Source organism: Bufo gargarizans, chromosome 3 (genome assembly GCF_014858855.1).
Source record: "Bufo gargarizans isolate SCDJY-AF-19 chromosome 3, ASM1485885v1, whole genome shotgun sequence".
NCBI lineage: Eukaryota > Metazoa > Chordata > Amphibia > Anura > Bufonidae > Bufo > Bufo gargarizans.
The window spans coordinates 42,978,125-43,005,575 of NC_058082.1; the positions used below are offsets into that span (position 1 = coordinate 42,978,125).

The window sequence follows — 27,451 nt, forward strand, 5'->3', positions numbered from 1 at the left end:
GTGCTCCATATGTGTGTCTTGAGCGCTCCCTGCTCTCCACTAGAATGAAGCGGATTCTCTGGGGGCTGTCCCCTTGTTCTCCGGGTAGTTCCTCTTTGCCACTCCTATGGAAGGGTATGTTTGTTGAGTGGGCCAAGCAGTTTAAGGATAGAACACTTGAGTTTCCCATACCGGGTACTCCGCTTTCCTCTTTACAGTTTTATGTCCATCCGGAAGCTGAGAAGCCCTCAGGTATCTGGCCTCTTTTGGCCGAGATCCCTTTAAGTGAGATCCGGTCCCCGGATGGGTCCCTGGATTGGTCCACGGTCTTGAATGACCCTAAAGTCAAAAAAGCTTCCTTCCTGCAGAGTTTTGCCCTGCAGAAGGAGATTAAGATGATTAAGCTACCACCCCCCACCACCTCTGGAACCCCCTCTTGGCTGTCTAGGAGACTATCAGATGCCCGTAGGATCCCTAAACCGCTGTCTACCATATATAAGGAGTTACTCTCAGCCTCCCCTTCTGAGCTACATTTCCTTTCTTCATGGGAAAGGGAATTGTCCATCCACCTTACAGACCCGGAAAGGGCTTTTGTCCTTACGCACTCTCACGGCTTTAGCCGCTGTATTAAGGTACAAGAAAACTCGTATAAGCTGCTTACGAGATGGTACAAGTCCCCGGAGTTTTTGCATAGGCTTAACGCAGATTTCCCAAGTGAGTGCTGGAGGTGTAGAAAAGACGTAGGCTCTCTGTCACACATTTGGTGGCACTGTGAAAAGATTAAAGCGTTCTGGACCAGTATAGAATCTCTGATAAATGAGGTGTGTGCTCAGCAGGTTAAGCTGGATCCTAAACTGATCCTGCTTTGGTGCCCTAATGACTCGCTTTCCCCCTGTAGATCTGATCTTCCTACTATGCTCATCACGGCGGCGAGACTGCTCATCCCGCTGCTTTGGAAGGATACTGAACCTCCCACTGTTTCGATGTGGAGGGATAAGGTGGATCAGATCTACAGGTTTGAAGAGCTGGCCCACTGGGACTCTGGCACGCGTTCCCGCTTTCTGAAAATCTGGTCGCCCTGGAAGACATATAGGAAGTTCCCCTGACGGAGTTGGGGAAAACTCCCCTACCCCCCCCCCCCCCCCCTTCCTTTCCCTTCTTTCCCTCTCTTTTCCTCTTATTTGTGTTATATTAGATTTTTATTGTCTGTCACATTTGATGTATCATTTTGTACAACATGTGTTGCACTGACATGCAATTGTGGTCACGTCCATGGCTGATTTGTGACTATGCCTTACCAGTGATGCTACGATGGTTTGTGATCGATTGATATGCCTTACTCTTTGAATAAAAATAAATTTGGTTAAGAATATAACTACTATAATACTGCTCCTATGTACAAGAATATAACTACTATAATACTGCTCCTATGTACAGGAATATAACTACTATAATACTGCTCCTATGTACAAGAATATAACTACTATAATACTGCTACTATGTACAAGAATATAACTACTATAATACTGCTCCTATGTACAAGAATATAACTACTATAATACTGCTTCTATGTACAAGAATATAACTACTATAATACTGCTCCTATGTACAAGACTATAACTACTATAACACTGCTCCTACGTACAAGAATATAACTACTATAATACTGCTTCTATGTACAAGAATATAACTACTATAATACTGCTCCTATGTACAAGAATATAACTACTATAATACTGCTCCTATGTACAAGAATATAACTACTATAATACTGCTTCTATGTACAAGAATATAACTACTATAATACTGCTCCTATGTACAAGAATATAACTACTATAATACTGCTCCTATGTACAAGAATATAACTACTATAATACTGCTTCTATGTACAAGAATATAACTACTATAATACTGCTCCTATGTACAAGAATATAACTACTATAATACTGCTCCTATGTACAAGAATATAACTACTATAATACTGCTCCTATGTATAAGAATATATCTACTATATAGCATCACTTACTCGGAGAGGATTTTCATTTAAGTATGGCGGCTCTCCTTCTACCATTTCTATGGCCATGATCCCCAGAGACCAGATATCCACTTTTGGACCGTACGCTTTGCGTGTTACTACTTCAGGTGCCATCCAGTAGGGGGTTCCAACCATTGTACTGCGCTTACTTTCTTCAGGGGTAATCTGGGCACAAAACCCAAAGTCCGCTAAAAGAAGACACAATATTCACCTTTAACATTACCGCCTCTCCACAATATCAGGGTTTCTTTACGGCACCTCCCATCACATACTACCTGCAGCCCCAGACTAAAGGTGGTTGTGATGGGAATCGGAGTGTTCATTCTGGGAAATGACTTTCTTCATCTCCGTTTTTCACCCCTTTTTCTCCCTCCCTACCCCTCTTTTATACTCTACACCTCCTCTCTCTCTGGCACAGACTCTCTTTACCTTCTTTCTGTCACCCCTCACTTTATGACAGTGCCAGACTTGCGTCACCTACTTAATTTCACGGCCCCGTCCATCCCCAGCAGGATGTTGTCGCTCTTTATGTCTCGGTGGATGACTTGGTTCGCGTGCAGGAACTCTAAGGCCTGAAGACACTGTGGACAAGACAGAACAATAAGGTCACAGACGGCGGAGCCGGAACAGACACATTTATTCCCATCCCCGAGCAGACAGACCGCCTCGTACACATGAACCCTCGTTAACCCCCCTATAATCTCATCTGTAGTACAGAGACAGTGACGTACGCTCCAGAGAGGATTCCTTCGGCAGGTTTCTGGTCGCATCAGGACAAAAGATAATTTAAAAATGCAAAAAGTTGCAAAAGTTTAGGCACCCCACCCTAATCGCCTATTTGTCACATCAACTGGTTTTTAATGGGAGCAAAAATAAATAAAAAATGGAAGCACATGCTCCGTTTCATCTTTTAGCTGCCTCCTGAGTTACGGACAGGCCCCCTGAGCTGCCGCAGAAGAAAGGACAGGCCCCCTGAGCTGCAGCAGCAGAAGAAAAGACACACCCCCTGAGCTGCCGCAGAAGAAAGGACAGGCCCCCTGAGCTGCAGCAGCAGAAGAAAGGACAGGCCCCCCTGAGCTGCAGCAGCAGAAGAAAGGACAGGCCCCCTGAGCTGCAGCAGCAGAAGAAAGGACAGGCCCCCTGAGCTGCAGCAGCAGAAGAAAGGACAGGCCCCCTGAGCTGCAGCAGCAGAAGAAAGGACAGGCCCCCTGAGCTGCAGCAGCAGAAGAAAGGACAGGCCCCCTGAGCTGCAGCAGCAGAAGAAAGGACAGGCCCCCTGAGCTGCAGCAGCAGAAGAAAAGACACACCCCCTGAGCTGCCGCAGAAGAAAGGACAGGCCCCCTGAGCTGCAGCAGCAGAAGAAAGGACAGGCCCCCTGAGCTGCAGAAGAAAGGACAGGCCCCCTGAGCTGCAGCAGCAGAAGAAAGGACAGGCCCCCTGAGCTGCAGCAGCAGAAGAAAGGACAGGCCACCTGAGCTGCGGCAGCAGAAGAAAGGACAGGCCCCCTGAGCTGCAGCAGCAGAAGAAAGGACAGGCCCCCTGAGCTGCAGCAGCAGAAGAAAGGACAGGCCCCCTGAGCTGCAGCAGCAGAAGAAAGGACAGGCCCCCTGAGCTGCAGCAGCAGAAGAAAGGACAGGCCCCCTGAGCTGCAGCAGCAGAAGAAAGGACAGGCCCCCTGAGCTGCAGCAGCAGAAGAAAGGACAGGCCCCCTGAGCTGCAGCAGCAGAAGAAAGGACAGGCCCCCTGAGCTGCAGAAGAAAGGACAGGCCCCCTGGGCTGCAGCAGCAGAAGAAAGGACAGGCCCCCTGAGCTGCAGCAGCAGAAGAAAGGACAGGCCCCCCTGAGCTGCCGCAGCAGAAGAAAGGACAGGCCCCCCTGAGCTGCAGCAGCAGAAGAAAGGACAGGCCCCCTGAGCTGCAGCAGCAGAAGAAAGGACAGGCCCCCTGAGCTGCAGCAGCAGAAGAAAGGACAGGCCCCCTGAGCTGCAGCAGCAGAAGAAAGGACAGGCCCCCCTGAGCTGCAGCAGCAGAAGAAAGGACAGGCCCCCTGAGCTGCAGCAGCAGAAGAAAGGACAGGCCCCCTGAGCTGCAGCAGCAGAAGAAAGGACAGGCCCCCTGAGCTGCAGCAGCAGAAGAAAGGACAGGCCCCCTGAGCTGCAGCAGCAGAAGAAAGGACAGGCCCCCTGAGCTGCAGCAGCAGAAGAAAGGACAGGCCCCCTGAGCTGCAGCAGCAGAAGAAAAGACACACCCCCTGAGCTGCCGCAGAAGAAAGGACAGGCCCCCTGAGCTGCAGCAGCAGAAGAAAGGACAGGCCCCCTGAGCTGCAGAAGAAAGGACAGGCCCCCTGGGCTGCAGCAGCAGAAGAAAGGACAGGCCCCCTGAGCTGCAGCAGAAGAAAGGACAGGCCCCCTGAGCTGCAGCAGCAGAAGAAAGGACAGGCCCCCTGAGCTGCAGCAGCAGAAGAAAGGACAGGCCCCCTGAGCTGCAGAAGAAAGGACAGGCCCCCTGGGCTGCAGCAGCAGAAGAAAGGACAGGCCCCCTGAGCTGCAGCAGCAGAAGAAAGGACAGGCCCCCTGAGCTGCAGCAGCAGAAGAAAGGACAGGCCCCCCTGAGCTGCAGCAGCAGAAGAAAGGACAGGCCCCCTGAGCTGCAGCAGCAGAAGAAAGGACAGGCCCCCTGAGCTGCAGCAGCAGAAGAAAGGACAGGCCCCCTGAGCTGCAGCAGCAGAAGAAAGGACAGGCCCCCTGAGCTGCAGCAGCAGAAGAAAGGACAGGCCCCCTGAGCTGCAGCAGCAGAAGAAAGGACAGGCCCCCTGAGCTGCAGCAGCAGAAGAAAGGACAGGCCCCCTGAGCTGCAGCAGCAGAAGAAAGGACAGGCCCCCTGAGCTGCAGCAGCAGAAGAAAGGACAGGCCCCCTGAGCTGCAGCAGCAGAAGAAAGGACAGGCCCCCTGAGCTGCAGCAGCAGAAGAAAAGACACACCCCTGAGCTGCCGCAGAAGAAAGGACAGGCCCCCTGAGCTGCAGCAGCAGAAGAAAGGACAGGCCCCCTGAGCTGCAGAAGAAAGGACAGGCCCCCTGGCTGCAGCAGCAGAAGAAAGGACAGGCCCCCTGAGCTGCAGCAGAAGAAAGGACAGGCCCCCTGAGCTGCAGCAGCAGAAGAAAGGACAGGCCCCCTGAGCTGCAGCAGCAGAAGAAAGGACAGGCCCCCTGAGCTGCAGCAGCAGAAGAAAGGACAGGCCCCCTGAGCTGCAGCAGCAGAAGAAAGGACAGGCCCCCTGAGCTGCAGCAGAAGAAAGGACAGGCCCCCTGAGCTGCAGCAGCAGAAGAAAGGACAGGCCCCCTGAGCTGCAGCAGCAGAAGAAAGGACAGGCCCCCTGAGCTGCAGCAGCAGAAGAAAGGACAGGCCCCCTGAGCTGCAGCAGCAGAAGAAAGGACAGGCCCCTGAGCTGCAGCAGCAGAAGAAAAGACACACCCCCTGAGCTGCCGCAGAAGAAAGGACAGGCCCCCTGAGCTGCAGCAGCAGAAGAAAGGACAGGCCCCCTGAGCTGCAGAAGAAAGGACAGGCCCCCTGAGCTGCAGAAGAAAGGACAGGCCCCCTGAGCTGCAGCAGCAGAAGAAAGGACAGGCCACCTGAGCTGCGGCAGCAGAAGAAAGGACAGGCCCCCTGAGCTGCAGCAGCAGAAGAAAGGACAGGCCCCCTGAGCTGCAGCAGCAGAAGAAAGGACAGGCCCCCTGAGCTGCAGCAGCAGAAGAAAGGACAGGCCCCCTGAGCTGCAGCAGCAGAAGAAAGGACAGGCCCCCTGAGCTGCAGCAGCAGAAGAAAGGACAGGCCCCCTGAGCTGCAGCAGCAGAAGAAAGGACAGGCCCCCTGAGCTGCAGAAGAAAGGACAGGCCCCCTGAGCTGCAGCAGCAGAAGAAAGGACAGGCCCCCTGAGCTGCAGCAGCAGAAGAAAGGACAGGCCCCCTGAGCTGCAGCAGCAGAAGAAAGGACAGGCCCCCTGAGCTGCAGCAGCAGAAGAAAGGACAGGCCCCCTGAGCTGCAGAAGAAAGGACAGGCCCCCTGGGCTGCAGCAGCAGAAGAAAGGACAGGCCCCCTGGGCTGCAGCAGCAGAAGAAAGGACAGGCCCCCTGAGCTGCAGCAGAAGAAAGGACAGGCCCCCTGAGCTGCAGCAGCAGAAGAAAGGACAGGCCCCCTGAGCTGCAGCAGCAGAAGAAAGGACAGGCCCCCTGAGCTGCAGCAGCAGAAGAAAGGACAGGCCCCCTGAGCTGCAGCAGCAGAAGAAAGGACAGGCCCCCTGAGCTGCAGCAGCAGAAGAAAGGACAGGCCCCCTGAGCTGCAGCAGCAGAAGAAAGGACAGGCCCCCTGAGCTGCAGCAGCAGAAGAAAGGACAGGCCCCCTGAGCTGCAGCAGCAGAAGAAAGGACAGGCCCCCTGAGCTGCAGCAGCAGAAGAAAGGACAGGCCCCCTGAGCTGCAGCAGCAGAAGAAAGGACAGGCCCCCTGAGCTGCAGCAGCAGAAGAAAGGACAGGCCCCCCTGAGCTGCAGCAGCAGAAGAAAGGACAGGCCCCTGAGCTGCAGCAGCAGAAGAAAGGACAGGCCCCCTGAGCTGCAGCAGCAGAAGAAAGGACAGGCCCCCTGAGCTGCAGCAGCAGAAGAAAGGACAGGCCCCCTGAGCTGCAGCAGCAGAAGAAAGGACAGGCCCCCTGAGCTGCAGAAGAAAGGACAGGCCCCCTGAGCTGCAGAAGAAAGGACAGGCCCCCTGAGCTGCAGAAGAAAGGACAGGCCCCCTGAGCCGCAGAAGAAAGGACAGGCCCCCTGAGCCGCAGAAGAAAGGACAGGCCCCCTGAGCTGCCGCAGAAGAAAGGACAGGCCCCCCTGAGCTGCCGCAGAAGAAAGGACAGGCCCCCCTGAGCTGCCGCAGAAGAAAGGACAGGCCCCCCTGAGCTGCCGCAGAAGAAAGGACAGGCCCCCCTGAGCTGCAGCAGAAGAAAGGACAGGCCCCCCTGAGCTGCAGCAGAAGAAAGGACAGGCCCCCCTGAGCTGCCGCAGAAGAAAGGACAGGCCCCCCTGAGCTGCAGCAGCAGAAGAAAGGACAGGCCCCCTGAGCTGCAGCAGCAGAAGAAAGGACAGGCCCCCTGAGCTGCTGCAGCAGAAGAAAGGACAGGCCCCCCTGAGCTGCAGCAGAAGAAAGGACAGGCCCCCCTGAGCTGCCGCAGAAGAAAGGACAGGCCCCCCTGAGCTGCCGCAGAAGAAAGGACAGGCCCCCTGAGCTGCAGCAGAAGAAAGGACAGGCCCCCCTGAGCTGCCGCAGAAGAAAGGACAGGCCCCCTGAGCTGCCGCAGAAGAAAGGACACGCCCCCTGAGCTACCAACTTAATATAAATCTAGCAGAGCAGTGAATGGGGAGATCTCTGGATCCATGTGAGGTACAGGGCTGGTTCTGGCTTTGTTAGGAAGAGATTATCATGTGCTATATGATGACTTTTTTCACATTAGTCATGGGAGAACCCCTTTAAGTCATTGAAAATTTATGTAGACTAAAAAAAATCCTCATACAATATCTAGGCCCCGCACGGATTGAATCGCGACGGTGACGCGTGCATATCCATGAACACTGATGTATTTAGCGATGTGGAAAATGCAAAGAGATCAGCGTTACCTCCCTGCACACGGCGGCTATCTGTCCTTCAGCCATGCAGGTCTCCGTGACCACATCCGTCAGCGACCCCCCAGCCAGGTACTCCATGACCACCCACAGCTCTTCCCCAACCAGGTAACTGCAATCAGAAAGGTTATTCCATGAGTGGGAGAAGCCATACTGCAGAACGGGAGGAGACGCAAAAAAGTATCAAAGACGACAACAAGTCTTAGAAAAATAAAAAATAAAATTAAAAAATTGCCACCACTATATACCCCAATAAATAAGAGCCATAGACTCCCCCCCCCCCCCCATCTCATGTGCATTTGCCCCTATGTGTGTTGGGATACTGGCCAGCCATTAGCTCTCCGGATCCCCCCCCCCCCCCCCCCATACGCTGGTGCAAGGTTCGGCCGAGCATGCATGTGCTGTTAAAGGCAGAGAGTAGAAAACCCCTACCAGACGGGCAGCTTATATACAGAGAACCCAACATGTCCGCCCCTTCTGTCCCCCGACATCTGCTGGGAAAGCCGGGAGGCCCCATATGCACCGCATGGTCGGCCACTCCTGGCAGGTTCGGACAATATGCATCTACCGTGTGTGGTCCACATCACAGCGGAGGTTACCGCAGCCTCTTGAAATGCCAAATGCCTCCCCCATCAAAATAAATAAATTTTATTTTTTTTAAAAAATAATCATTTCACCTGTCAAGATAGTTTACGATGTTTGGATTCTTGTTTTCCCTCATTACAAGGATCTCGTTAATAATTAACTCTTTCTTTGGCTGCTGTTTTAGATTCATCTGCTTAATTGCAACCTGTAAAAAAAAAAAAATTACATATTATTTAATATTGCAAGGAATGGGGGGGAGGGGAGGCAATTCATAAAAGCAACGTGTCCCGATAAGGATGAGGAGTGGAGGGTCCAGTGCTATCTATGGGGCCTGGTTATGATTAAAGGGCATCTGTCAGCAGTTTTGTACCTATGACACCGGCTGACCTGTTACATGTGCTCTTGGCAGCTGAAGACATCTGAGTTGGTCCTATGTTCACATGTGTCTGCATTGCTGAGAAAAATGATGTTTTAATAGATGCAAATGAGCCTCTAGGAGCAACGGGGGCATTGTCTTTACACCTAGAGGCTCTGTTGTCTCTGCAACTGCCGCTCCCTCTGCCGTTTGATTGGCAGGACCAGGCAGTGTAGACGTGATCACCCCTGACAATCAGGGTGCGGCAGTTGCAGAGAGCTGAGCCTCTAGGTGTAACGGTAACGCCCCTGTTGCTCCTAGAGGCTCATTTGCATATAACAAAACATCATTGTTCTCAGCAATGCGGCACATATGAACATGGGACCAACACAGATGCCTTCAGCTGCCAAGCGCACATGTAACAGGTCAGCCACAGATGCCCTTTAAGCCCAACCACTTTGATGTAGTGAACCTCAGTAAAGAAGGAATAGGGCTGTGGTGGGGGGGGGGGGGGGGGGGGGGAGTGTTCACACAAGTGCCACGCGCAACCCACCAACCACATCTTGTATGACAGAAGACATGGACTCCTTACCTCTTGTCCAGTGGCCACTTCCAATGCAATGTACACGGTTCCCGATGCCCTGCGAGGAACGAGAGACACATTCAGACACAAAATGCTTAAAGGGCTTGTCCATCTGGAACCAGAAGTCTCCAGTAAGCATCTAGCACATAGGAGACCAGGAGTTGATCTCTTCCCTGGAGCTTTTTACAATTCTTTTTAGCAGTTTCTTCGTTAGCGCAGATTGCTCTTTTTAATTTTTCCAAAAAGGAAAAAATAAAATCTCAGAAGAATAAAACTATAATTTTTATTAATATCAAGAACAGGATTTTACACACATAAAAAAAAGAAACACACAAATATGGGAAGAGGTGACAAATATATATTACTGGTTATGAGAACACCTCCAAAATGACCCCGATGCGTTTCCCCAGATGTGGGTCTATCAGGGGATTGCCATAGGCCATCACACCAAATACAACAAGACCAAGATACATTACAGCAAAAAAAACAAAAAACACTCCCTCCCCCTCAAAATGCGACCGATTCTGGGCCCGTTCTTGTCCCTTGGTGGAGACCCTCTTGTCAGGAAGCACATAGAACGCTCATATAATAAAGGGTCCGTCCAGTAACAGGTCTTCACTTGGTACGATTCACATCACAAAGATAAAACATGAAGACCGACTTCCTTAAAGGGGGTTGTGAAAGAATGGGGAGGGGGAGGGTTTGGCCAACCTCCTCCCCCCCCATTTGGTCGGACCTGTAACGGAAGGATTACTTACCTGCTTCCCGATGCCGCCTCCTTCTCCTCCCGGCCTGCGATGCTCCGCTGGGCATCCTCGATGTCAACATTCGGCATGGCATAGCCTGCAGCCAATCGCTGGCTGCTGTGGAGACTGGATCGCGTTGCGACATGTGACAATTTGTGATGACGTAAGGAGAGACAGTCACCACTGTGTTCAGTGATCGGCGGCAGCGATGTCAAACCGGATGTGGACATCAATAAAGCCTAGGGGAGCATCACAGGCCTGGAGGAGAAGGAGCGGTGAGCCGGCAGCGGGAAGCAGGTAAGTTATCTTTGCTTCACAGGTGCGGCCAACACCCCCCATCATTCTTGTACAACCCCTTTAATTCTTGGTTAAATAAGTATACTTCCTTATCAGAGTGCATGTATAATAGGATTATGGACCTCAAAAAAAAGACAAGAGGGAAGAGGAGGAGAAAATAGGGTCTCCCCAGCACAGTGACTAGTATGGATGCCACCAGGATGCCGCTCCTAACAACCCACAGCTGACTCCCTTCTGGACCACGTCATAATAGACATCATAGCCATACAGACGGAGGAGACACAGGGCGACTGCCTCACCTGCATCCATGCGGTGAAGCTGTTGCCCTTGCGGTTTCAATTTTGAGGAGTGTCCATCCTAAAAGTGGGGGCGCTATAAAAAAAAGTCAATAAAAACGGGTGGCGGCGTCATGGGGACCTTGTGTGAACTGCAATCACTACCGCCACTGATCTGTACATCCTCACCTCCTGGATTCCTTGCGACTGTCGGGTGATGGCACTTGCGAGTCGCAACGCGACCCCATTTACTTTCATAATGTTGCGATGGACAGCTTTTCTACAGTCCTGCGTGGCCCCTTAGTAATCAGGGGCGACATTGTAGGGGTTGGATTCATGTAAACTCTCTCATCCTGACCCATTTCTGTCAGAGGGCGCACGCTGCTGGCAGGGACGGCCTCGCATCTCTTGCCAGGTTAAAACCAGGCTGACAGGAAGACAAAGAGGAACGCTCATGCGGATAATCTCATGCCGGGGCATTCCCCGACTGTGAGCAAATGCACGGTGCCCGCTGGCCCATGACCGGTATTATTAACTGTGCTGGCACCGGGCGGCTCTCTGACTCTGCGTGCCAGGCCCAGCGCAGCGCAGGAATGTGACACTAGCCGTCTGCCAGGAGAGTGATTATCATCTCGTGATGGGCACCCCTGCGGCATTCGATGTGCCCCCTCCCCCAAAGAAATGGCACCTTGTTATAAAGGGCTAGTACTGCATTTTAAAGAAATCCCTCAATATGGAGTCTTATCTGTTACTGGGAAAGCTGGGTCAGAACCAGAATAGCCATTATTTCAGATTCCACCCAGCTTTCCTAGAGTCCAGAAAGGCAAATCTACCTGGCAATGATAGCGATAAAATAGTTAAGGGGTACAGGCTGCGGGTAACTAGGCATCATTGCCATTCAGGGCTCTGGGAAAGCCTATCTGGGAACTAAATATTGCCAGCCCATCCCATACCCAGCTTTCCTGGAGTCCTGAAAAGCAACCCCTACCTCATTGTAGAGGGATAATGTGACCGGATGACACTCTGGGATCTAAAGCAGTCTCCGTTCCAGATCCTACATCGCTTTCCCAAAGTCCAGGATGACAAACCTACCTACTAAAACCTGGGAAAGAGGGGCGACCCCTGAGAGGCTACACAGTGGGGGGTTACCCGAAGGGTCGGATTGGTGCATGCATAAATTACCAACTTTGCAGTAGGTAAATTTGGGACAAATAGGCTCCACCCCGGGAACACGACCCAAACAGTGCATCCTTTTTTGGACAAGTCCCACCCATTTTCGGCCCATGACAGTCCAAAGGGATTGTCTCTGAGAATTAAGGACAGTCCCCGCAAATATTGGACTGTTGCCAGCTATGTCTGTGGGGCAGGGGCGGACTGGGAACTTAAAGTGGCCCTGGAAAAAATTAAAAAATAAAATAAAAGTGGCCCGTTTTGTGGTTGGTTCCAAATTGATGGAAGGCCGGGCCAGCAATACCATAGTGTGGCACATTATACCACCCAACAGGGCCAAATGCCAGAGTCCACGACAAAATAAATGCCCAAAAACTCCCACTGGCATGATGGCCCAGGTGGCCCCTTGGGCATTGGCCCACCGGGATATTGCCCTGTCTATGGCCAATCCGCCCCTGCTGTGGGGGATTATGGGAACTTTTAGGGCATTGCTATATCTGCTTTCCTCCACCATATTAGAGTCAATAGGGCGCAATAAAGCCATGGTTAATTATAGGGGTCTTCTTTGTCCCGTGACATATGACCTCGTTTTTGCCAATTTAAGTTTTATCCAGCTAGTCCTTACAGTAGACCTTCCCTGCATCACCTGGGCTGCTGCAGGGTCCTAATGCCTGTCTTCCGAAATGAAGGGGCTGTGCTGTTTGGTGGCATTAACACGACTAAGTGTTTTGTGGTCCGCAAACCACGGATATCGGTCGGGCGCATGCTGCATCACGGTGAGGACTTCAATGGGTCTGCGGTCCGCATGTTGCTGCAACATATAGGACATGTCCTAAACTTCACCGCGACATGCACATGGCCGGTGTCTATGGTTTGCAGACCACAAGACACTTATGGTCGTGTGAAACCCCCCCCCCACCCCCCGCCCCCCCCTTAGAAAGATGGGTAACAAACAAATAACTGCAATCTAAGTTCACAGTTCAAGGGCTGTCACCCAGCTTTCCCAGACTTTTCAAAAACTGGGTGACAACCCCTTTAAGAGCTGAAATTTGGATGGCAGTTAACACAACCCCACTTTCCCGGATTTCTGAATGACAAGTCGACCTAGTCACGTATGGATACCTCCAATGTGAGGACAACTTGCTGTTGGGAAAGCTGGCTGACCACCTCCGGCGAGGCTTTAATAGCGGCCATGTTCAGTTTCAAGAGTCCTGAATGGCAAATCAAATCTCTGCCGGGCGCTAATGGCAGCCATATTGAATGTCATCCAGCTTTTCCAAACTCCTGCATGCCATTGTGTACTCTTCAATCATTTAGGAAAACTGGCTGATGGTGCATCTGCCACATTAGTCACCCCCAGCAATCACCATCCATAAATCCCTGTGATAGGGATATCCTTTAAGAGGTTTTCTACAAGCTAAATACCCACGACCAATTCTCAGGATACGTCATCAATATCAAATCGTGGGGGTCTGACTCCTGACACCCCCAATAATAAACTTGTGGAAGGGCACACGGTGCTCTGCCCCTTCCTTGGTTGGTGACATCGCGGTCACATGGTTTTTCTGCAATTCCGGTGAATGGGACTGAGATGCAATACCAAGTACTGCCACTATACATTGTATGGCGCTATGAAGAGGCCATAGCTCTTGCCTGAGCGCCACGGTCTCTTTGAATGCTTGGACGGGATGGCGCATCAATATTTAACCCCTTTGACATCAAGCTATGTACTCACCCCTGCCCGATCTTCTCGAATCTGGTGTACCTTTTCTTGGGGTCCCCCACACTCACGATGCTTCCTGTAAACACAGCACATATTTCCACGTTAACCCTCTAATCACCTGGGTTAAAATCCAACTGCCCAGTTCTCATCCCCCCAACATGTACCAATTGAGAGGGAGTCGGGGGGGACCCCATATACAAAAGAAGAGAGTCACATGGTCGGGGGATTCAGCCAGAATTAATCGAATGTGTATGGCCACGGAAAATATCTGTCACCTTCTAGAAACAACCCCGGCCTCCCGACATATTACACCCAGTCCCAGGGATAATGCACGGATACAGTTTTTGTTTTTAACTTCTTACTATTTTGCAAGATCTCTTCTTGCTGTTAGTGAACGGGAGCATTTTTGCCACCATCCACAACAGACCTTTAATTGTATCCAGTCTAGACTGGAGAGTCTGAATGGATACATTTTCACTGCACTGATACACTGTAACAAACTATCAGGACAGGAGAGAGATTTGTGCTGCTGATGGCTCCGCAGCGAGATCGCGCTTCTCTCCATTACCCTCCTCGTCCCATGACACCGCCCTACCGCTATGAAACCAAGCAAATAACGCCATATCAGCATGGCTTCATGAGGGATCGGTCCTGTCAGACTAATTTAATCAGTTTCTATGAGGAGGTAAGTTCTAGACTTGACAGCGGCGAATCAATGGATGTCGTGTATCTGGACTTCTCCAAAGCATTTGACACTGTACCGCATAAAAGGTTAGTATATAAAATGAGAATGCTCGGACTGGGAGAAAACGTCTGTATGTGGGTAAGTAACTGGCTCAATGATAGAAAACAGAGGGTGGTTATTAGCGGTACACACTCAGATCGGGTCACTGTCACTAGTGGGTACCTCAGGGGTCAGTATTGGGCCCTATTCTCTTCAATATATTTATTAATGATCTTGTAGAAGGCTTGCACTGTAAAATATAAAAAAAAAATTGCAAGGTGACTTTTTTGTTCAGTGAACTTTCTAACGTGTGAATAAACACTGAACCTTTGGTTTACAAACTGGTTGGTGCCTCTATACTGCGTCCGCTTATCCTGTTTACCAGAGCGAATCCCCACTATATATATACACACACACTTTTATTGAACAACAAACTAAGCTGTAGAAACCAGTGTCAGGCAGCTGCTGCCAAGGCCAATAAGATAATGGGTTGCATCAAAAGGGGCATAGATGCCGGTGATGAGAACATAGTCCTACCACTTTACACATCACTAGTCAGACCACACATGGAGGACTGTGTACAGTTCTGGGCTCCTGTGAACAAGGCAGACATAGCAGAGCTGGAGAGGGTCCAGAGGAGGGCAACTAAAGTAATAACTGGAATGGAGCAACTACAGGACCCTGAAAGATTATCAACACTAGGGTTATTCACTTTAGAAAAAAGACGACTGAGGGGAGATCTAATTACTATGTATAAATATATCGGGGGTCAGTACAGAGATCACTCCCATCATCTATTTATCCCCAGGACTGTGACTGTGACGAGGGGACATCCTCTGCGTCTGGAGGAAAGAAGGTTTGTACACAGACATAGAAGAGGATTCTTTACGGTAAGAGCAGTGAGACTATGGAGCTCTCTGCCTGAGGAGGAGGTGATGGTGAGTACAATAAAGGAATTCAGGAGGGGCCTGGATGTATTTCTGGAGTGTAATAATATTACAGGCTATAGCTACTAGAGAGGGGTCGCTGATCCAGGGAGTTATTCTGATGCCTGATTGGAGTCGGGAGGGAATTATTTTCCCCTTAAGTGAGGAAAATTGGCTTCTACCTCACAGGGTTTTTTGCCTTCCTCTGGATCAACTTGCAGGATGACAGGCCGAACTGGATGGACAGAGGGCTTTTTTCGACCTTATAAACTATGTTACTATGTTACTTCTAAAATACTCTGTGCTGCTGGTGGACCCTGCTCCTTCCAAGACCTGTGGCCTCCCAATTGTCTATATTCCCCTTCTCACATTATGACCATGTGCCTTCGACAGGCATGTGAAAGGACATTTCCTGAAATACTCTGTGCTGCTAGAATAAGCTTCTAAATAAGGGTAGTAACACAGAAACTGGAGTATAAGCTGTACATACTCAGTTTTTCCAAGATCTCCTCATCTGACATCTTGGCCTTTTTCTTGGTTTTCTCTGTGGGTGTTGCGGAGGCATCAGCCGACTTCTCGCCGTTTCCTTGAGGTTCGGGGGGTGGTAAGGGTGCCTCGTCTTTGACTGGAGGAGGCGCTGGGATTATGACAGAGCGAGTGTGCACCTAAAAGTAAAAAAGAAAGACTGCAGCGTCAGTCACTATACCACCGAGGTGAGCTCAGTGCCTGGAGGCTGGTGGTAAAGTCTACCCCTTATGGGGTCACCTGATCAACGTCCACAAACTATACATACAATGAAGATACACAACAGAGCTAATGAGACACCAAGACATAGAAACAGAAACCTCGAGCACATACACATCTGGGATTTGTCATTACCGGAGTGCTTACCCCCGTTCTTACCAGGGTAAATAACCGATTTATGAGCCGACCTACACGGATTTAAAGGGAACCTGTCGCCGGGATTTTGTGTATAGAGCCGAGGACGTGGGTTGCTAGATGGCCGCTAGCACATCCGCAATACCCAGTCCCCATAGCTCTGTGTGCTTTTATTGTGTAAAAAAACCGATTTGATACATATGCAAATTACCCTGAGATGAGTCCTGTCCCTGACTCATCTCACCTACAGGACTCATCCCAGGTTAATTTGCATATGTATCAAATCGGTTTCCGTTGGTGGTTCTATGGCACCGTGCTGCCAGAACAGACGTTGTACACTGCCAAAATATTAGAAACTCCTTCAAAGTTACTTCTTTTATGTTGACCCCCTAAGGTATTCAGTAAACATTTTAAGCTATTGACAATTTTTTTTCATTTCTTTCCATAAATGAAAAATAAATAAATAATTATGAATGCTTTAATATGTTTTATGCACAAACCCCCGATATACTAAATATAGCTAAGGGCCCTTTCACACTTGCGTTGTCCGGATCCGGCGTGTACTCCACTTGCCGGAGGTACACGCCGGATCCGGAAAAACGCAAGTGTACTGAAAGCATTTGAAGACGGATCCGTCTTCAAAATGCTTTCAGTGTTACTATGGCACCCAGGACGCTATTAAAGTCCTGGTTGCCATAGTAGTAGTGGGGAGCGGTATACTTACAGTCCGTGCGGCTCCCGGGGCGCTCCAGAGTGACGTCAGAGCGCCCCATGCGTATGGATGACGTGCCATGCGATCACGTCATCCATGCGCCTGGGGCGCTCTGACGTCACTCTGGAGCGCCCCGGGAGCCGCACGGACGGTAAGTATGCTGTTCCCCCGCTCCCCACTACACTTTACCATGGCTGCCAGGACTTTAGCGTCCTGGCAGCCATGGTAACCATTCAGAAACAGCTAAACGTCGGATCCGGCAATGCGCCGAAACGACGTTTAGCTTAAGGCCGGATCCGGATCAATGCCTTTCAATGGGCATTAATTCCGGATCCGGCCTTGCGGCAAGTGTTCAGGATTTTTGGCCGGAGCAAAAAGCGCAGCATGCTGCAGTATTTTCTCCGGCCAAAAAACGTTCCGTTCCGGAACTGAAGACGAACTGAAGACATCCTGATGCATCCTGAACGGATTTCTCTCCATTCAGAATGCATTAGGATAATCCTGATCAGGATTCTTCCGGCATAGAGCCCCGACGACGGAACTCTATGCCGGATCCGGACAACGCAAGTGTGAAAGGGGCCTAAAACGAATACCTATATTTTTTTTTCGAAAACAAAATGGAGTGTACATTTGAATATTTTATGAACAAAAAAATAAAAGGGGGGAAAAAATGTGCGTGTGTACGAAAGTCTATCAACTTTTCTTATTTAATGTTTTTTTTTAGGAAGAAAAAAAGTGAATTAACCCTTTCCTGCCACAGTCAAGGGTTAAATTTACAGACTGCAGGCTGTCAATTCATTTTGCAGCCAGCTGGGAGCGCGGTCACATCAAGAAGAGCGCGCCCCTGCTGGCTTTTTGAAGTTACATTATGATTGACAGGATGCCACGCAGGGAGACCCCCTTGGCTGGTCTCCAGATACTTACTGTGACCCAAGCTGTCTAATTACAGCGCGGTCACAGCGATCTGCAGCACCATGAGGTGCCGGCAGATCGCAACGTTACCCGACGCTTTTACACGTTGGGTTACAGAGAACAGCTTACCGCCACGGCGTATACAGTCGTGCGGCGGTATCCAAGAGGTTAAATAAGAAATTCCCCTTGAAGATACTACGCAGTGGTGGTGGAGTCTGTGATAGAACCCCACAATTCCTTAAAGGGGTTGACTGGGTTATAGATATTGATGACTTATCCTCAGGATATCCGATCGTGGGGGTCTGACACCTGGCAGTAGTCGCAGGCGGCAGAAATAGCACCGTGGACTGAGCCGGAAGCAGACAGCTCCATCCATTGTGCAGTGGTCATCCCAGGTACTGCAGCTCCACTCCCATTCAAGTGGTCAACAACCTGTAGCTCATCTAGCTGCTGCAAAACTACAACTCCCAGCATGTTCTGACTCCCTACTGAAAGGTTGTACAGACCTCGGCATACTAAAAATCCTTCCAACCCATAGAGATGCAGAGCTCGTCACATTGTATCAGGGCACTTTCTTGTAACAAACCAAGTCAGCAGGACACGACGATTAGTGAAGGTTTTCAGCCTATGAATGCAAATTGTCCATGAGCCTATTACACTAAAGCAAGCAGAGATATTGAAATTTTCTTTACATAATAATTCCGTTTTGAGGGGGGGGGGGGAAATAAAAAAAAAAAAAGGGAGAATACTCCTTTGAGCTGGGCATAGGAAGAGGGTAAAAGCTGTAAAAATCATGGAAGTCAAAGAAGCCCAGATCAATAAGTGATGGCGTGTTCTATGCATAAGTCATCGCTTATTACTGTGAGGGAAAACCCCTTTAATAATTTTGAAGGACATAAAAATGGAAGGCATCACTGCTGGATCCACATCCACTATACTAGAATCCGGCAGGCATCCGGCAAAAAGTCTGTCTGTTTTTCTGCCGCAGTGGTATCGGTTTGGCAAAATTCCAATATTTATGCCGGAATCCCATCAGATTCCATTATAGTCAATGGGGATCCAGCGGTGCCCGGTAGTGAACAGGTATGCCGGGTACGGTAACTCTGATAGTCTTCCTCTGATGGAACTGGAGTGATGTGCCGCAGATGTGAACCTACTCTTTTTGGACTCCATTAACACAAACAGCTGCATTCAACTTTTTCCAGCTACCAGAGCGCTGCAAATTGTGGGGGCTCAGAAGAGCAACTGGAGTGCACTTTAAGTAAGACTGGGGAAGCTTTCCAGTGTTTGATGCCATGGATTACAGAGCCAACAGTAAATAAGGGTTTATGACTAGAGAAACAAAAGGTTAAATCCACAAATCAGCAGGACGGGTATTACCAGACTCCTCTAAACAAGGGTGAGCAGAAAACCCATTACCACCCCCTCAGGAAACCAGATTTAAGCAGCAAAACCCCACAATGGAGGTGAAAAATCACACCCCTACACCTGTAATTATCTCCCAGCATCAACCTAATTACACAGAGGTTCATAGTCTTCCTATTACACAGCTGCTTAAATGGCAACTTCAGACATAATTCATATAAAAGTCTACGGAGGACAAATATTGTTCACTATGTACAAGCCTATAACTACTATAATACTGCCCCCTATGTACAAGAATATAACTACTATAATACTGCTCCTATGTACAAGAATATAACTACTATAATACTGCTCCTATATACAAGAATATAACTACTATAATACTGCTCCTATGTACAAGAATATAACTACTATAATACTGCCTCCTATGTACAAGAATATAACTACTATAATACTGCCTCCTATGTACAAGAATATAACTACTATAATACTGCTCCTATGTACAAGAATATAACTACTATAATACTGCCCCTATGTACAAGAATATAACTACTATAATACTGCTCCTATGTACAAGAATATAACTACTATAATACTGCCTCCTATGTACAAGAATATAACCACTATAATACTGCCTCCTATGTATAAGAATATAAATACTATAATACTGCTCCTATGTACAAGAATATAACTACTATAATACTGCTCCTATGTACAAGAATATAACTACTATAATACTGCTCCTATGTACAAGAATATAACTACTATAATACTGCCCCTATGTACAAGAATATAACTACTATAATACTGCCTCCTATGTACAAGAATATAACCACTATAATACTGCCCCTATGTACAAGAATATAACTACTATAATACTGCTCCTATGTACAAGAATATAACTACTATAATACTGCCCCTATGTACAAGAATATAACTACTATAATACTGCCTCCTATGTACAAGAATATAACCACTATAATACTGCCCCTATGTACAAGAATATAACTACTATAATACTGCCTCCTATGTACAAGAATATAACCACTATAATACTGCCCCTATGTACAAGAATATAACTACTATAATACTGCTCCTATGTACAAGAATATAACTACTATAATACTGCCCCTATGTACAAGAATATAACTACTATAATACTGCCTCCTATGTACAAGAATATAACTACTATAATACTGCCCCTATGTACAAGAATATAACTACTATAATACTGCTCCTATGTACAAGAATATAACTACTATAATACTGCCTCCTATGTATAAGAATATAACTACTATATACCAGTTGAAAATGATTTTTAATCCAGAAATGTACTACTGAAAAGTCTGTCCAGTATTTGCTCTCAATACAAGGTCTCCTTCTGCATGAATTACTGCAGCAATGTGGCATGGAGGCGATCAGCCTGTGGCACTGCTGTGGTGTTCTGGTTGCGTTGATAGTGGTAGTGTGTGTGGACAGGTGCCAAGTCCTGCTGAAAACTGAAAATCAACATCTCCATGAAGTTTGTCAGCAGGGGGAAGTGTGAAGTGCTCTACAATTTCCTGCTAGATGGCTGCGCTGACTTTGGACTTGATATAACACAGTGGACCAACACCGGCAGATGCCATGGGTCACCAAACAACCACTGACTGTGGAATCTTCACACTGGACCTCAAGCAGCTTGTGTTGTGGCCTCTCCACTCTTCCTCCAGACTCTGGGACCTTGATTTTCAAATGAAATGCAAAACTTACTTTCATCTGAAAACAGGACTTTGGACCACTGAGCAGAAGCACAGTCCTTTTTCACCATAGTCCAGGAAAGACGCTGGAGTCGTCTTTGGGTCATGAGTGGCTTGGCACAAGGAATGCGACAGTTGTAGCCTATGTCCTGGATACGTGTGTGTGTGTGGTGGCTGTGGAAGCACTGACTCCAGCCACAGTCCACTCCTTGTGAATCTCCCCCAAATTCTTGAATGGCTTTTACTTGAGAATACTTTCAAAGCTGCGGTTATCCCTGTTGCTTGTCCACCTTGTACCACACTTTTTCCTTCCACTCAACTTCCCATTAATATGATTGGATACAGCACTCTCAACAGCCAGCTTCTCTAGCAATGGCCTTTTGTGACTTACTCTCCTTGTGGAGGGTGTCAATGACTGTCTTCTGGACAACTGTGAAGTCAGCAGTCTTCCCCATGAGGCCTCTTGCACATGACCGTATGCAATTTGCTGTATCTTGCAGTCCAAAAAAAACGGATCTGCACAAAATACATATGACATCCGTGTGCATCCTTTTTTTTTTTGCAGAACGGAACATCTGGCCCCTAATAGTACAGTACTATCCTTGCCCGTTATGCAGACAATAATAGGACATGTTCTCTTTTTGAACGGAACGGAAATACGGAAACGGAATGCATATGGAGTACCTTTGCAACATCCTAAATTTAATCTTGGAGGTGACGTACATGTACTTAATAAGGCTACTTTCACACTAGCGTTAATATTTTCCAGTATTGAGATCCGTCATAGGGTCTCAATACCGGAAAAAAAACGCTTCCGTTTTGTCCCCATTCATTGTCAATGGAGACAAAACGTAACGAACAGAACGGAGCATTCAGTTCCGTTCTCATACCGGAGAGGAAACCACAGCATGCTGCAGTTTTCTTTCCGTCCTGGGATGCGGAGCAAGACACACAATGCAAGTCAATGGGGACGGATCCGTTTTCACTGACACATTGACTTTATACGGAGTTCATGACGGATTCGCCTTGGCAATGTCAAAGATAATACAACCGGATCGGTTGCATCATCAATAATGGAAGCGTTTTTTGCTGAACTGTGCCGGATTCAGTAAAAACGCTAGTGTGAAGGTAGCCCAAGCCGTAGTTGTTGTACCCACCGACATTGTATATATAGGACGCGGGGCCACAGCAGGAGGGGCAGCGGGCTCCTCTTCATCTTCATCCTCACAAACTGGAGCTATATCATGGACTTCGGAGACGACATTGGAATTCTGCAGGTAAAAGTACAATTTTCTGTTATAATGTATCTATATGAAATACAATGTATCTCCAGAGACTGGAGCACAACAACTGTGTCTCAGGAGAAGTTAGGTACATCATGCCTTACTAAGGTCACTGTCCAATCCGTTCTGTCCCAACTGGTAACACCCAAGTTGTACCACTATTCATAAACCTCTAGTAGGAATAATAGAGGACAGGCACAACAAAGAGACGGAAAGATGCTCCAGTATCTTTATTGCATGGGAATCTAAGTAGTTACTAAAGACAGACATGTCAGGAGAGGTGTATATGGAAACTGAATCCCAGTCCCAATTTTGCCAACAGTCCAGCAAACTGGAGTAGAAAAGGGGCCCAACCCCACCCAAAAGTCATTGTTTTGGGGGTATTTCTGACAGTAGGCTACCAAATTTGGTGATTTAAATGTAGACCACTGTTCTGTAAACCAAGGTACCACTTACCTGCCTGTAACACCCCTAGACCTCAGTACAGACAGCGCGACCGCCTCCAGATTCAGGCTTAATGGGGGAGATTTACTAAACAAATGCGCCTAACTCGTCTTTGCGACATTTTGAAAAGTATGCAGAAAAGGGTGTGGCTTAGAGGAGGTACCAAAAATTTGGTGCAAAAAATAAAATAAAAAAAATTGGTCTAAAGTAAATTGACCAAGAGGTGGCGTGACAGAGAAAAAAAGTTTAAAAAAAAGTGTCTAGATGCGACAAACCCTTCCCGAGATGCTGTGATCAGTGTGGAGCATCTTGCGCCCGGGTTGGTCTGATTTTAAGATTATATTTTTAACGCATGGAATGCCTTCACTTATAGCATGGGGGCCAGGGACCACCATTATTTGTACCCAATCTAGAAGACATTTCTTGCATATGCTGAACACATGACATAAAGGGTTTAAAGAGGTTCTGTCAGCATGGTCAACCTTATTAAACCAGACATACTGCCTGGTAGGGTTGATCAAGCTGATTACAATGATACCTTGCTTTTGTCTGTATGTTAAACAGCTGCAGAGATATCTGCTCAATATATGATTATAGACACCAGTAATATGTACTAACTTTCTAAGTATAGAAAACCTCTATTTTCAATACAGTAAGTTATAGGGTTTCATTTTGGGTTAAATGAGGAAGAAAAAAATTAAATAAAATCTAGAAGCCTCCCCTGGGCCATCTACATGCAAGGGCGGATCACTTACCGCCAGGCTACAGCCTTATCATACCGTCAAGGGTAGTTTTCTTGACTTAGAAAGCCAATACATATTACTGGTGTCTGTATAACCATATATGGTGCCTGTGAATGAACCAGTACTGTCTACTAGATTTCTAAGCATAGAAAACGTCTATTCTCAACAGGTACGGCTATAGTAAGTAGTGTATATGATATGTACATGCTAGGACACAGCTCTGCCCTCAGCATGCTGATGTTCATCCCTGTCAATCAAGGGGAGGGGGGGTGCAGTGCACAGGGGGTGTTACAAAGCAGTGTTCCAAGGACTCATCCCGCCTCCTGGTGCTCCAACTTGGTCATTTGCATATGAATACAATGCAGATATCTCTGCAGCTGTTTAACATACAGAGAAAAGAAGGGTATAGTTTTAAATCAGTATGATCAACCCTACCAGCCAGCATGCCTGGTTGTATAGGGTTGATCATGCTGACAGAGGCTCTTTAAATGTTAACACTCCTTTATATAATGCTCCACGTGCGGCAGTCTGACGTGTTTTAGCGGTGCCTAGTATCCCCATACTCTATGAAGGGGCGGGGCTGTGACAACTGTTGCTTTACATTAATTAGAACATCAATAAGGTAAAAAAATAGGGAAATCTATTGTATAATCTGTATGCTCGGGCTCTATAGAAACACACGTGTGTGACGTCAGGTCCCGCCCAATGCATGCTGGGAAGAAGACGCGACACCTGTGGACTGCCGAGCACCCTGCAGAAAGGTAAGTATAGAGATTCTTTGGGTGGGGGGGGGGGAATCTATTTGCAAAGGATGGCCATGGGGCTGATCTGATGGCACTGGCTCTGGGGGACATGTCTGATGGCAGATGATGGCAAATGCCATGGGGCTTGGGACTGATTGCACTGGCTCTGGGGGACATGTATGATAATGGCAATAGGCAAAGCCCATGGGGCAGATGGCACTGGCTCTGAGGGACAATCATGTATGATGATGATGGCAAACGCCATGGGGCTGATGGTACTGACTATGGGCCAAGTTTTGTCATTTGTATTTTGTGTATACATACAGAAGAAAATAATATATCGCAATATATATCGCACATGCTTCAAATTATATTGCAATATAGATTTTTAGGCCATATCGCCCACCCCTAGCCCGGCTTGTCACACTAGATAGCAGTCAGTTGAAAAGCTATCCTGATCTCTCCAAACACATGCATGCTCAGCCCAGCCCAGCATACAAGTGTCTGTCTCCCCAAGAATCGGGTGTTGGATTCCTCATCTCTGCCGGCATCTGCCGTCAGGGGAGAGTAGTCATGCTTTTATCTAATGGCTGGCTTAAAGGGGTTGTCTCACTTGAGCAAATGGCATTTATCCTGTAGATCAGGGGTGGGGAACCTGCGGCCCGCTGCCAGAAAATACTAATGACCGTTTCCATTATGGAAGAGGTCATTAGCATGCGGGAGACACAGGAAGGCCTGGCTGTACTCGCCTTCCCTGGTCTTCTTCCAGCCCCACGCTGTGTCCTGACACGTACAGTGTTAGGACGTACTGCACGTAGACCCGCACTATGACCCGACGCTGTGCGCTGTCAGGTCACAGTACAGCAGGGCAGGAAGAAGACCAAAGAGGGTAAGTGAATCTGCCAAGTGGCAGCGCCGTCCGGGGCTGGAGAGGTAAGTTTATTTATTTTAAATGTCTGATCTGAGGTCTGATTGGGGCTGATCTGAGGGTGGGGAGGGTCTGATTTGAGGCTGGGGGAAAGGGGGGGGGTCTGATTTGAGGCTAGGGAGGTCTGATTCGAGGCCGGGGGGGGCTATTGGAGGTCTGATCTGAGGTTGGCAGGTCTGATGGGGTGTGATCTGAGGCTGGGGGTCTGATGAGAGGCTGATCTGAGGCTGATGTAGGCTGGGAGGTCTGATAGGAGGCTGATGGAGGTGGGGAGCAGAGCTGAGGCTGAGAAAGGGACAAAAGGTAGGGACAGTTGCGAAGAAAGAGGCAGGGACAATGGCAGGCAGAGTGAACCCCTCTCTGGACCCCCCTGGGATGAGCTTGGCTGCCATTAATGCCAAATAAAGAACTAAATATGTAACATTCTCAACTTAAATATTAGACTACAAAAAGTACAGGCGCCATTTTGACCACATATAGCAATGTATAGTGCAGGCGGCATTTTGTGCTGCAAAAATACAGGGCTCTAGATTTTTTTAATTAAAGTCAAATTTTTAAGTTGAGAATTTTGTATGGCCCCCGAACGATGTTACAAATATCCAAATCGCCCTCGGCAGCAAAAAGGTTCCCCACACCTGCTGTAGAGAAAGTTGATACAAGGCACTTACTAATGTATTGTGATTATACAGATTATACAACCACCACTAGAGGGATCTCACTACATACAGATTATACAGCCACCACTAGAGGGAGCTTACTACATACAGATTATACAGCCACCACTAGAGGGATCTCACTGCATACAGATTATACAGCCACCACTAGAGGGAGCTCACTACATACAGATTATACAGCCACCACTAGAGGGAGCTTACTGCATACAGATTATACAGCCACCACTAGAGGGATCTCACTACATACAGATTATACAGCCACCACTAGGGGGAGATCACTACATACAGATTATACAGCTACCACTAGGGGGAGATCACTACATACAGATTATACAGCCACCACTAGAGGGAGCTCACTACATACAGATTATACAGCCACCACTAGGGGGAGCTCACTGCATACAGATTATACAGCCACCACTAGGGGGAGCTCACTGCATACAGATTATACAGCCACCACTAGAGGGATCTCACTGCATACAGATTATACAGCCACCACTAGAGGGATCTCACTGCATACAGATTATACAGCCACCACTAGGGGGAGCTCACCGCATACAGATTATACAGCCACCACTAGGGGGAGCTCACCGCATACAGATTATACAGCCACCACTAGGGGGAGCTCACTGCATACAGATTATACAGCCACCACTAGAGGGATCTCACTGCATACAGATTATACAGCCACCACTAGAGGGAGCTCACTACATACAGATTATACAGCCACCACTAGGGGGAGATAACTACATTCAGATTATACAGCCACCACTAGGGGGAGCTCACCGCATACAGATTATACAGCCACCACTAGAGGGAGATCCCGACATACAGATTATACAGCCACCACTAGAGGGAGATCCCGACATACAGATTATACAGCCACCACTAGAGGGAGCTCACTACATACAGATTATACAGCCACCACTAGAGGGAGATCACTACATACAGATTATACAGCCACCACTAGGGGGAGATCACTACATACAGATTATACAGCCACCACTAGAGGGAGCTCACTACATACAGATTATACAGCCACCACTAGAGGGAGCTCACTACATACAGGTTATACAGTCATCACTAGAGGGAGCTCATTACATACAGGTTATACAGCCACCACTAGAGGGAGCTCACTACATACAAGTTATACAGCCACCACTAGAGGGAGCTCACTACATATAGATTATACAGCCACCACTAGAGGGAGATCACTACATACAGATGTATACAGCCACCACTAGAGGGAGCTCACTACATACAGATTATACAAACTACATGATTGGTTGCTATTGGCAACAGAGACGGAGGGGTGGCATCACTTCAGCAAGTGGCATTTATTATGTAGAGAAAGTTAACACAAGGCACTTACTAATGTATTGTGCTTGTCGATATTGCCTCCTTTGTTGGCTGGATTCACTTTTTCATCACATTATACGCTGCCTGTTTCCATGGTTACGACCTCCCTGGAATCCATCAGCGGTGGGCGTGCTTGCACACTAAGAAAAAGTGCCGGCCTCTCTGGTGGTTAGGACCATGGGAGCGCACATTGGCTGGTACTTTTTCCTATAGTGTGCAAGCACGACCACCACTGATGGATTCCAGGGTGGTCGTAACCGTGGAAACGGGCAGCGCATAATGTGATGAAAAAGTGAATCCAGCCAGCAAAGGAGGCAATATGGATAATCGCAATACGTTAGTAAGTGCCTTGTGTTAACTTTCTCTACATAATAAATGCCACTTGCTGAAATGACGCCACACCTTTAACCCGTCTCTGTTGCCAATAGGAACCAATCATAGCTCCGGTTTCATTTTTCTAGAGCTGAGCTCTGATTGGTTGCTATGGGCAACAAGACAGGGCTAGAAAAGCTAGGGGGGGGGGGGGGCAGTAGAGCTAGCATTTTGGAGATTTAGAAGTTTTTAATCAAACAATATTGAGGACCTTTATCCAAACTGGCGCTTAGGAGAA

General features: G+C 48.3%; 1 protein-coding gene across 1 annotated transcript in view; it reads right to left on the reverse strand.

Moving 5' to 3' along the window:
- Positions 1 to 260: 260 nt before the first annotated feature.
- The window catches only part of PAK1 (p21 (RAC1) activated kinase 1), a 53,873-nt gene continuing 26,682 nt past the window's right edge, over positions 261 to 27,451 (reverse strand). The window contains exons 6-14 of the mRNA XM_044285412.1: positions 21,825 to 21,938; positions 15,551 to 15,725; positions 13,423 to 13,486; positions 9,209 to 9,257; positions 8,354 to 8,466; positions 7,671 to 7,788; positions 2,496 to 2,595; positions 2,006 to 2,202; positions 261 to 356 (exon numbers count right to left, since the gene is read on the reverse strand). Coding sequence (XP_044141347.1) covers positions 261 to 356; positions 2,006 to 2,202; positions 2,496 to 2,595; positions 7,671 to 7,788; positions 8,354 to 8,466; positions 9,209 to 9,257; positions 13,423 to 13,486; positions 15,551 to 15,725; positions 21,825 to 21,938 — 1,026 coding nt within the window. The remainder of the gene's footprint in view (positions 357 to 2,005; positions 2,203 to 2,495; positions 2,596 to 7,670; positions 7,789 to 8,353; positions 8,467 to 9,208; positions 9,258 to 13,422; positions 13,487 to 15,550; positions 15,726 to 21,824; positions 21,939 to 27,451) is intronic.